Source organism: Calypte anna, chromosome 11 (assembly GCF_003957555.1).
Source record: "Calypte anna isolate BGI_N300 chromosome 11, bCalAnn1_v1.p, whole genome shotgun sequence".
Taxonomy (NCBI): domain Eukaryota; kingdom Metazoa; phylum Chordata; class Aves; order Apodiformes; family Trochilidae; genus Calypte; species Calypte anna.
Window position 1 is genome coordinate 2,669,803 of NC_044257.1, and position 11,717 is coordinate 2,681,519.

At 52.1% G+C, this 11,717-nt stretch overlaps 1 protein-coding gene across 1 annotated transcript; it reads right to left on the reverse strand.

Moving 5' to 3' along the window:
* Positions 1-491: 491 nt before the first annotated feature.
* CFAP20 (cilia and flagella associated protein 20) lies at positions 492-8,968 on the reverse strand. The gene is made up of 6 exons (XM_030457732.1): positions 8,788-8,968; positions 3,387-3,466; positions 2,290-2,401; positions 1,866-2,054; positions 1,604-1,714; positions 492-750 (listed from the first exon to the last, which is right to left on the reverse strand). Exons 1-6 carry the CDS (start codon positions 8,869-8,871, stop codon positions 745-747), a joined length of 582 nt encoding a protein of 193 aa, XP_030313592.1. The 5' UTR covers positions 8,872-8,968; the 3' UTR covers positions 492-744.
* Positions 8,969-11,717: the final 2,749 nt, after the last annotated feature.

Consider the following 11,717-nt stretch of genomic DNA (forward strand, 5'->3'; position numbering starts at 1 on the left):
TCCTGCTATACTAAACCTCCCCTTTGATCCCTGGGGAAGGGGACAGTTTGGCAGCTGGAAGACTATTGTGTGCTTCTTAATATAAGTAGCTGCTAAAGGACTGGGTGAGAGCTGGGCGGAGTTGTTCACTACACAGTGAATAGAGCTGTGCCCCAAGAGGCAGGTAAGACCAACTTGTCACTACTGCAAAAAGAGATTCAAGTAAGAAGGGAAGGAAAACCCACTTCCATGTACTAAAAGTGAACAGCATGAGTTTGTGTCATAGGTAGAGAGGGCCACAAACCTCACAGACTGGAAACACATGCTGTCTTCTCTGTGGCAACTCTGGTATTTTTTTTCCTCTCTCCAGATTGCTATTGTTCACACCTGTGCTCTATCTCACACACTGATGTTGTCAAAGTCAAATTCAGAGGCAAATCCTAATATTAGGGCTCTGAAAGAAATCTCTCAACACTTTCTGAAATGCAAGTCAAAGGATCCATCAGAAGAAGTCAGGAGCAGACTTACGGAATCAAACGTTTAATAATTTTCCAAGAATGCATTTTGCATCCATATTTAGAGCATATATAAAATAAGAGACGGAAAACAAGGAAAGAAAAAAATAAAATTGGTATCTTCAAAAGGGCACACTTAACCTCACTATTCCTGCTGGGAGGAATCCCCTCTTTGGAGGCACTTCACTTCCATGAGCATTTGTTTTTCTTCTGACCCCAAACATTTCCTCCACCTCTTCCCAATGTGGTGTTATTGCTGGACAGAGAAGGAAGAAGAAAGGAGACGCTTATTAGTCTTGGCAAACCAAGACTGAGAGGGCTCCAAGCATTCCCCAGACTGCCCTACAGATTGTTACAGGCCAGCAGGCAGGGACAGAACCCTGAACAGAAGTTCTCACCTTTATCACTGCTTTCTACCTCTCACTATGATCAGCACCTAACATCCCCCCTCAGCTCTTTGAATATTTATCCAGGAATCTTCTCTGCATAAAGAAGCATCTACATTGAACCAGGCTGGCCGTGGCAAATAAGGTGCTTCCTCACAAGCCTCAAGATTGCTGCCAATGAGACAGAATCAGCTCCCTTCAACTAACGAGCAGATTTTGGCATCTTGCCTGCTAGGCAGACATAGCCTTGCCTGTCTCTTTCCTGCAACACAGCACTACTAGGCAGGTGGCCAGGGAGATCAGAGTGGAGTAAATTTGTGCTTGAGGGACACAAACAACATCTCTCCTACGAGACACTGGCTGTGGAGCTGCAGCTAGCTCTGAAGAGCAAAGGTGCTGTGCTGAGTCATAGCTCAAAGCTCCAGAGAGGTGCCAGGAGGCTGCCACCTTGCCAGCAGATTGTGGGGAGCAGCTGCACAGCTCACCCTGCTCCTAGATGAGAATGACAACTTCCACATGTTTTGGCAACAAAGCCACTCAGTAAGACACCCTCAACAACCTGCTCACCCTGGCAACAGCAAGGGTGCTCCCTGGCTGATGGCCAAGGCTGGTAAGAGCTCAGCTACTAGAAAAAACTCTGCATTGTGCAGGTGGCAGGACGAGAAACGGAACACTAGCCTGGGCCAGCTGCTGCTCCCCCGTCCTGGCCCATAGGTAACTCACCTTGGCCTTGTTCTGGACAGGCAAATAAAGCTTGAACTCAGCTGGAAGCTCATCCTCTGAGTAGAGCCGGTCAGAGAAGTAGACCCGTCGGATGCGACAGTTGGCATGGATCTGAGAGTCAAAACAAAGAGTAGGTTCATTTTCTCCATGCTCATTCCAAATCCAGCTTTGCTGTGATGCAGCAGCCTGGATTCCTCAGCTCAGCAGCTGGAGAAGAAGACTGCCAACCATTGCCGGCTGTGGGCAGGATGTGCCTCCTCACCTGAACCCTCAGGGTCTCAATGTAATTTGTCCCATAAGCCCGACGTGTGAAGTCTGACAGGTTGAACTGGATTTGGTTCCAGCCATCATCCAGCCTCATGGGCATAGTGCAGATGAAAGGCTTCACCCGAGTTGTGCTCTGGTAGTTACTTGCACGGAAACGCCGGCGTACGTTCTTGTCATCTAGCACCTGGGGCAAGGAAGGAAAGCTGCTGACTCTGGTGTCAGGGACCCCCGAGAGAGCAACTGATCCAGTCTCAGGTTGTACCTGTCTCTTAAGCAGGGCACAGAAGAAGTATTTTTAACATAGGAAAAAAAAACATTTTCAGGAATCACCACAATTTGCCTGAGCTGAGTGATGCCCCCATAGCAGAAACCCCTGAAACATCACAACAGCCAAGAATGCAAAACTGTTTGCTTCTCACCTGCACTTCAAAAGTGAAGTATTTCTTCAGGTTCTTGATGATCATCACTAGGAAAGGTAGCTTGATGCCCAGAGTCTTCTTTGGGTCAGCAGGACATGTGATGTATGTGGTACTGAGAGGGACAGAAAAATGCTTTAGGATCCCATGTGGTACAAAGCACACGAGCTGAATTCCAATTCACTCCCTTGGACTAACACAGTCTTGGAGAAAGAAAAAGATAATTGTGTCTGTAGGATCTCAGCAACAGACAGAGCTTCCTGTAACAGGAGGAAGGGTTTCACAGGTAGCTGCAGGGAGAATGAGAAAAAAAGGTCCATGGACAGCTTCACCTCCTGGGTTTCAAGTCCACTGTCAGCACTGTTTCTAAACCCAACCTCTTCCTACCCTTAGCTGAACCCCGCAGAGCACAGCAGAGGCTCTGTGTGCTCTGTATGGCTGGGAAAACAAAGGTCACGAGTCCTAGAAGTACACGTCACGCCTGGCAAGTTCCGAATCAACACATCTTGGGAGGAAGTGTTAGCTCAGTCTGTCTGCAGAAGAAGAGTCTCCACTGCCCTTATAAGGAGAGTCCTGCTCTGAATCAGTGGAAGTTTGGAGACCTTCCCTGGAGAAGCCTGGAGACTCTGAACCCACTCATGGAGCTGGTGTCTCTCTCCTCGGTTGATGGAGATGAGGTTGCTAAGCAAAGCACCCTAAGCAACTCCCCTCATAAATCTCCCTTTGATCTTCCTGCTCTTGGAAGAGCAGCAGTCACGTGGGAAGAGCAGAACGGGCCTAAGGCAATAAAAGACGCAGAATGCTGAGTGCTGCTTTCTCAGTAACTGCCAGCACTGACTGGGGACCTAGTACCAAATATAGCTTATTTCTCCAAGTGGTGGAAAAATAATGTGACTTTATTTTTATCTTTTATCCTTCAGCCTAATGGCAGATGAAAGAGACTCTGGCTCAACAGAAGCACACCCAAGGAAAGGCACAATACAGTCCCAAAGAGGAGTTTCAATGATCTGACCCCAAATTCTTCAATTTACTAACATCTTCCACTCTGCTCCAGGGCTAAGCCACCAGAGTACACTAGAGCAGAAGACACCTTCTCCTACCTGACATTGGTTCCTTCAATCTCCAGCACCAGCGACTGAATGTCGTTGTCCGTGATCCGCTTGATGTGGCCATTACGCACCTGAAAGAAAAGACAGCACAGACATTAGTTGAGAGGAAACAAGAGGCCTCCATAGCTCCGTTGAGAGGGTGAAAAAGATCCCAGGAGGACCCATCTATGTTCACTTGGGTCCTCTGGCCCTGCACATCATTGTTCCCAAGGCTTTTTTTCCACTGCCCCAGAGTGCCAGGAAAGGAGTTTGTGGCCCAGCATATTGCAGGGACACTGGGTGCAAGACTTTGAGCTATCAAAATATGCTACAGTGAACACAAATGACTCAAGCCTCATGTTAAAAGGCCCAAATAAACAAACAGAAAAGTGTCACAGCAAGATCAAACTACAGTGGGCAAGCACAGAATCATGATGTGCTCTGCTGAGGGGCATGGGGGGTTGGCTAGTTGGCTGCAGCCAGCTCCACACAGAGCTCAGGGAGGCCAGGGCTGGAACCTGGAGCCAACACAAATTCACTTTTCTCCACAAGCAATATGGCTGAATCCCAGGGTCTGAGGATTTATTTTTTTAATGAAGCAGCTGAATTCCCATCAAATTTATCTCCATTTAAGGAGCACTTTTCCTAATTAAGCCCTCTGCCCTTCCCCAGTGCTGGATCAGCGAATTGCAATTCTCCTTCCAAGCCCAGGAACACATTTCTTTAGCACTTATCACTGCTGCTACTATACAGGATACATTAAGCTTCTAACGGGATGGTTCCAGTCATAAACCACAAAATTATTTACAGAAACAGGAAAGAAACAGATAAGCTCTCAGAGCAGCCCACACTGCCCACCAGCCCAGTTCTACACTAGGCAGCTTCAAGAAACCTCAATCTTGATCATGCAGCTGCTGCTGATAAACACTAGAGTGCAGCCCACCCTGCCACCGGGCTACTCTTAACCGTGCCTCAAGCCTCTACAGATACTTCCAGAAAACAGTAAGCTTGGAGGTCTCCCCTTTGCATCAAACTCCCATAGATTTATAGGTCTCTTCAGGAAAAACCTACCGCATAAAGTCTGGACGAGTTGCCCCCCTTTATGGTTGCTTTTTTTTTTTTTTTTTTTTTCCCAGTAGCAGAGAAAATGGGTACATGTGCTTTAAACCAACTAGTCAGCAGTGTTTCTATCTGCAACCAGGTCCCTTTCCTTAGCCTGTGAAGGCTTTCCTTCCCCAGATTACAGTACAATGAAGAGAAGCAACTCTTTTTCCTCAGCATTGCCAGAAACAGGATGAAAGACAGCAGAAAAGAGAGGAGACAAGTACAAACCAGGGCCAGGCTGTGGCAGAGCCTTTCCTCCCAGTCCCCCCTAGTTCAGTGTCAATTTCTGCAAGCTCAACGAATACCCAGCTGTAAGGAGATTGTGACCAGGTCACACAGATGCCACCAGGGCTCCTGCTCAGCCCCTTGGTTCACTTCAGAGAAAGCTCCCTGCCAAAATCCAAGCTCACCTCCTGTCTGCCTTGGGGACCCTGTCATGATAGAGGAAACGTCTTGATCCCAGCCAGAGAAGCCCTTCCCTTCCTTCCCTTCCACCCCTGCTCTGGGGGGTTCTTCCCAATGGGTTCGCACTGACCAAGAGGCAACTGCCAGCTCTGTACCACCCTCCCTTGGCAACCCTTCCAAACCCACCAACACCGGGGCTCCAGGTCTGCCTAAAGGTTCAGTGGCAACTGCAGCAGAGCATGGCTACAAAATTGAAAATGTCCAGCCAGCAACAGGGCAGAGGGACTGGCCTGCTGAGCTTGCAGTGGCAGCTCAGCAAAAGCTTTTCCCTACCTCTCAGAAGTGCAGAAAGAGAAGTTTTCAGAAAAATTTGGAAATCTAAACAAAGCACTGCACACTTCGACTTGGCCAATATTTTCTAGCCACCTTAATTCTAAGAAGGTGGATTTTTGAAGCTGGAAAAAAGGGTAGTAGCCCTCTTAGAAAAGAGAAATGTTTCAAATGCCCAGTATCCTCTGAATTAGGATAACTGAGAAGTTAGTTACCTGCTGTCTAAAGACAAACCAAAAAAGTTTTTGCAGATGCCAGCTTCAGATCTAGCAGGGCTTGGAGGAAGCAGCAGCTTCACAGACAGTGGTCTCTGAACATACATATTTCTTGAGGCTGGAGGAAGAGCAGGAAGGGCCAATTCTCCCCCAGGTCCAGCTGCCCAACCACTGGCAGCTGGACAGAATGCCAGAGTCCTAGGCCAGCCTCAGGAGGTTCATTCCCACAGCACTGCTGGCCACCCCAGCTTTAGGTGATGGTGTTGTGTCAGCAGCACAACAGCCTGTGCCATCATCCAGACTATTTAGGCATGGGTATGGCCTTGTCTTGGGACAGGCAGCCCTTCCCAAAGCCAGTGGTGGGTCCACAACAGGCACCAGACCCACCCCCCAGGAAGGGAGAGAGGGCAGAACAAGAGGCAAAAGCAGGAAGAACCTGGCACTGCTGTAGAGCCTGCTACACACAGCTTTGGAGCAGAGGAGCGAGCAGCACAGACAGCTGTATTCAAGGGGCAGAGATCTGGCACAAGGACACTGTGCGACAGAACTAAAGAGTCCAAGAAAAGCTGCAAGAGAGGACCTCACAGTAGTATTTGCACAAATTTCACTTTCAGATGGGCACTGAATGCCAGCTGACCTTGTATTCTCCTAACAGCATTTGCAATGCCTAATGATATTCTGTGTTGATACATCAGGCAGAAGGAACATGGAGAAGCTGACAAGAGGATGGACAGGTTTGACAAGTTTCATAGACCCTTTTCCCATTTGCTCTGCAGAAAAGTGTCAGTGAGTCCCCTGGAGACTGGCCAGTGCATTTCCACATGTCAGCGAGGAAGACTATGGTGGCAGGCTGCTGCAGGAATAAACTGAGGACTCTGAACAACAAAGAGCTGGAAGGCAAACAGAAGACACCTTGCAAACAGGTCTCAAAACCAGCACGTCCAGCTCTGGAAGACAGGAGATGAGCACAGCCCTGCAGTTACTTGGTCTCCACAGACAAGGCTAAAGGAGGAACCTCTGCCTGCAGATACGGTGGGACAGTCACCAGGGTCTTCCCAAGGCCTGGACACTTCAGACCTGCCAGAGTCCCCCAGGACAGGATGTTGGTAACAAGCACAGATCGGCCTTGGCAGGGTTTGCTGCCAAGTCCTGTCCAGAGGTTACCCCAGCCCCTGAGAAAGGGGAGAAGGAAATGACTGTATCCTGCTGTTTAGAAGGTGGTTGCACATACTCACAACAAGGAAAAGCTTCCAGGGCCCCATCTCTACACCTGTAGCAGGTGAAGGGGCCTCTACTTCACACTGGCTCCACCATCACAAGCAGCACATCCTACAACAGCTGAACAAGAAACTTTTACCCATGTCACAAAAGCTTGAGATTCCCCAAGATCTAACAAAAAAAAGTCACTGCCCAACAACACTTTTTGCAAAGAGAAGAGAGTCCCTGTTAGGACAGCTATGAATCCACTTCTCAAGGCATACAGTGAGGACACAGAAAAACACCACAGCTCTCGGTTCCAGTTCTCAGCAAAACTACAGGAGTATTTCATGCACGCCTGAAGAAAGCAGAAGTCACTTATTGCAGAGTTTTCATTGCTTCCCTCCTTCCAAAAACCCCAGCCCTAACCCTCCCCTGTGGCGATGCCAGAGCTGGAACATTCCTGGGATGTCAACAGGTCAGTATTTTCTGAGCAGGGGAGATGACACCAACACACGGTGGAGCGAAGACCCGAGGGACTCCTCTTTCTCAGCTCCCTGGCCGTGAGATGCCCCAAGTACTTGCCTCCTGATGCCTCCTCCTGCTGCAAACACGCTGAGGGTGTTGATCAGCAATGCCAAAGCTGTTACAAACCCAGCACCCAAACTCCTTTAAATGGAAAGGGAAGATGAAAGAGTGAGCCATGCTGATATCCACAGGCAAAGAGGTCAGAAAACCACTCTGGTTTCATGCTGCACCTTTGTTAGCAGAGCAAACCTCCCAACAAGCTTTCCCAAGCTGACTCCTCTTCCTGAGGACAATCAGACATCCGAGTAAGGAGGAGCATTCACACACAGCTCGGCTGCTCACACAGATGCAAGGCTGCTCATGCCGAGCAGTGCCAGAGGAGTCCAGCCACACGCCAGCCGTATGGCAGGTGATGGGAACAGCCTGCACAGACAGGAAAAGCAGAAATAACTTTTCATCAGTCTTTCCTAGCCAGTCCAGCAATTACTGCACCCATGGGGACCGCTGCATACATACACCCTGAGAGCAGAGTTCCTTTGGGTCACCCCATGAGCCGCGGGATCGCAACAGTATCACCCTGTGTAAGACAATAAGCATCGGAAGGGACCTCAGGTCTCCAGTTCAACCTCCACCTCCCAGGAGGCTAAGCCCAGACTCCCTGTAGCTTCCCTTTCTACGCATGCTACATCCCTTCGTCTAAGAGGCTTTAATGTGTCTCATCCTCACACCATTCAAATCAACTGCTGATCCTTTAAAAAGTCATGAATATTTGTGCCAAAGCCCCAACAAGTGCACACACACCGACAGGCAACACAAGGCAAGCCAGTCCTTTGCAGAGCTACACGGGGGCCCCACTGATGCCAAACAGGACGGCCTGCACTGCCCATCCCCTGTCTTGTTTGTTTGTAAATGCTCACACAAGCCCGCTGCGGTCTAACACCGATGCTGCCTGCTGACTGCCCCCAAGGCTTTGATTCCTGCTGCAACCACAAGAAATCAGGTTAGGTTCAAGCACGTAGTGGCATACTGTCCCTAGACCCTCAGAGGCGGGAGCCTGTTCCCAGCACCTTTTGCAGAAGCCCTTGCAGGCAGCAATACAGCCATGGACAGCGGGAGGCCACAGGTCCAGACACCTACAGGCTCCCAAAGGGTTCCCTGGTGCGAGGCACCCGGCAACCTCAGCAGAACCGTGCTGGAAACACACAGGAAGGAAAAACAAACATTCCCGACTCCTCGGACTCCAAAAAGCCACCACCGCCTGCCGTGACATGCTTTTAGCAGTACCAAACACAGGTCACAGGCCCCAACCAGTGACATCCAGCGGCACTGGGGAAGTCGCCGCCGAACTGGCAAGGCCCGGGCGGTTTTCTCCTCCGCCTTTCCAGCCTTTGATGTGTGTCGGGGCCTCTTGAAGGGCTACACCTCCCAGCACGGCGCTGGCCTGCTCCTAGGCCTTCGGGTAACCCCCGGGCTATGGGTGGCTCAGGCCAAGAGCAGCCCCACGGGTGCCCGAAGCAGCCCGGCCGCGGCTCCGCGGCTCCTCTCCTCTCCTCTCGCCACGCCAGGACGGCAGCGGCCCGGCGCAGCCCCGCCAGTCTGAGGCGAGTGGCTACGCTGCTCACCCGCCCCCTCACCTTTTTGTCCCAGATCTGGAGCGGCTTGCTGCCGATGCTGTACAGCACGGAGAGGAACCCACTCTGGAACGTGTTTTTGAACATGCCGGGGCCGCAGCGGCCGGGCCGGGCGCCGCTCTCCCGCCGGGGCCGGGGCCGCCGCTCTGCTCTGGGGTACGAAGGATCCCGCGGTTCCCTCAGCCCCACCGTCCCGCACTTCCGGGTCCCGCCGCCGCCGCCGCCGCCGCCGCCGCCACTAGGGAGCCGCTCTCCACGCTTCCCGCGCCCCCCTCCCGGCTGCCGCCGGAACCGCTTCTGGACGCCGCTCCGGGGCGGGTGTTGTGGGAGTGCGCGCTGCCATGGCAACGGCGGGGGGCGGGGACAGGACCCTGGCCCGGACCCCGGCCTGCTGGTAACCATACAACCAGAGAGCCATAGGACCGGCCCGCCGGGACCTCGGGCCGTCCAGCGGCGTCGGCCACGACCCTGCCCGAGGGCTGGGGCGCGTCTCGGTACAGCTCTGCGCGCCTCGGCCGGGCTCTGCCTGTCCTGGCCCCGCTTAGCCCGCCTCTGCTATCCCCGGTACTCCCCGGCCCGGCTCGGCTCTGCCCTGCCTGCCCGTCTTCCCACTTCCTTCGGCGCAATGCGCTGCTGAAGCCGAGGCCGTTGGAGGCGCAGGCTCGCGCCTGTCGCGCTGTGGCTGTGACATGGAATCATAGAATAATCGTAGAATCACAGGGGTTGGAAGGGACCTCGAAAGATCATCTAGTCCAACCCCCCCTGCCAGAGCAGGGCCACCTAGAGCACTTCGCATAGGAACGTGTCCAGGCGGGTTTTGAATGTCTCCAGTGAAGGAGACTCCACGACCCCCCTGGGCAGCCTGTTCCAGGGCTCTGTCACCCTTAGAGTAAAAAAATTTTTCCGGATATTCAACTTGAACCTCCTATGCTCCAATTTACACCCATTACCCCTTGTCCTATCACTGGTCACCACTGAGAAAAGCCTAACTCCATCTCCCTGACACTCACCCCTTACATATTTGAAAACATTGATGAGGTCACCCCTCAGTCTCCTTTTCTCCAGACTAAAGAGACCCAGCTCCCTCAGCCTTTCCTCATAAGGGAGATGTTCCACCCCCTTAATCATCTTAGTAGCTCTGTGCTGGACTCTTTCAAGCACTTCCCTGTCCTTGAACTGAGGGGCCCAGAACTGGACACAATACTCCAGGTGCGGCCTCACCAATGCAGAATAGAGGGGGAGGAGAACCTCTCTTGACCTACTAACCACCCCCTTTCTAATGCACCCCAGGATGCCATTGGCCTTCTTGGCCACAAGGGCACATTGCTGGCTCATGGTCATCTTCTTGTCAACCAGGACCCCCAGGTCTCTTTCACCTACACTGCTCTCCAGCAGGTCAGCCCCCAACATGGCTGCAATATGGCTGTGACACAGCCTGACCGCATCCACCGGACACTTGGTGCTCAGCCAGGAACATCTGTAAAATGTCCCAGTGCCCCCACTGCAGTTCACCTGACAAATAGTCAGTCTTTGGTTTGGTTTCTCATGTCATGCTGGGCTCATGGCTCATTTCTCAGTTTCTTCCCAGAGGCCTCGGTTTCTCTCAATGTTGGTTTTACAAAACAGAACATCCAAACAGTGTTTGCCCCTTTTTGTTGCTCCCATGAGCCCCAGACTTGCTCTCCAGCCCTGAGCTTTGCTTGCTGCTGCAGGAGACATCCATCCACCCATCCATCCATCCATCCATCCATCCATTCCATTCCAGTGCTGTTGGGAGCAGCTGGGGTGCATAAGCAGTCCCACCCACCCATTAAGAGATCCTGCCAGACTATTCATGCCATTAAAACGTGAGTGATGACTGCTCTGAGCAGAGGCCAGTGCCTCTGCACCTGCGGTTTTGGGTAGCACTGCCATGAAGTGTGAGTACCAGAGAGAGCAGCTCCTGCCACTCAGGGAACGTTGTGGGTCCTCCAGAACAGGGACAAGTACTTTCCTGTAGCTCTGTAGCCAAGGGAAAGGTGATCCCCTTTGAGAGAAGTGTTTCAGTCACCCACTGGCAGTGGGCATGGTCCACCCTCCACCAGACCATTTCCCATCCTTCTGCTGCTAGTCGGTCCCGAGTTGGCTGCAGCTCTGTGCTCAGACCTCAGTTTCTGTTGCACACTGATGCAGCACTGACAGGAACACATCAGCACCAGAGGCTGCTGCTGGGACATCTGCAAATCACGCTTCACAAGGGAGCCTCCTGTGCATCCAATTGTGGGGGAAGTTGTCCCAGTGCCTGTAGCTCTCTAGCCATGGGAAAGAACACGAACTCCTTTGAGGGAGTCTCCTCCCAGGAAGGTGAAGGTGCTGAAGATGCATGTAAAGGAGAAAGGGGCACATAAAACCACATGGAGATGTGGATTTTGGCATGAGGCATCTTTGCCCTTCTGGAGAAACACCACCCCCAGGCCAAGGAACACAGCACAACCACGGGGGGCCTGTGGTGCTCAAGCCCAAAGATGGGTGGGTCCCTGGGAGCCCACTCCCACTGTTGTCTCTGGGGTTACCTGGGTACCTATGTGCAGTACCAAAACCCAAGCATAAATGCATCTCCTCAAGCAAAAGAGGTGGCTGAGGAGTGAATCCCTGGAAAACTTTCCCAAAGGCAGGAAACAAAAGCAGCTTCCCCTGGGTGTGAGAAACAGATGATGTGAAGTGGCTGCACACCCTCTACCTCCTTGCCCTCCACCAGCAGCTGTGGCTCAAGCCAAAATGGTGCTTCTGTCCTTTGCCAGTACCCACAGCTGGCAGAATCCTCACAGTCAGGATTTACAAAACTCCTTTCACAGGAGCAGGAGGGTCAGCAGGGCCCTGGCCTGGCCTGGCTACCCAGGGACCATTTATTTGTTCAGGAAATCTCTGTGGCACAGGGACATGAGCACAACCCA

Excerpts from the sequence above, each read along its gene's own strand:
- CFAP20 (XM_030457732.1), bottom strand. The coding sequence starts at position 8,871 with ATGTTCAAAAACACGTTCCAGAGTGGGTTCCTCTCCGTGCTGTACAGC. Across the intron at positions 2,402-3,386 it reads ATTGAAGGAACCAATGTCAG|TACCACATACATCACATGTC; the intron begins GTAGGAGAAGGT and ends TGTCCCTCTCAG. Across the intron at positions 1,715-1,865 it reads TTGAGACCCTGAGGGTTCAG|ATCCATGCCAACTGTCGCAT; the intron begins GTGAGGAGGCAC and ends TTTGACTCTCAG.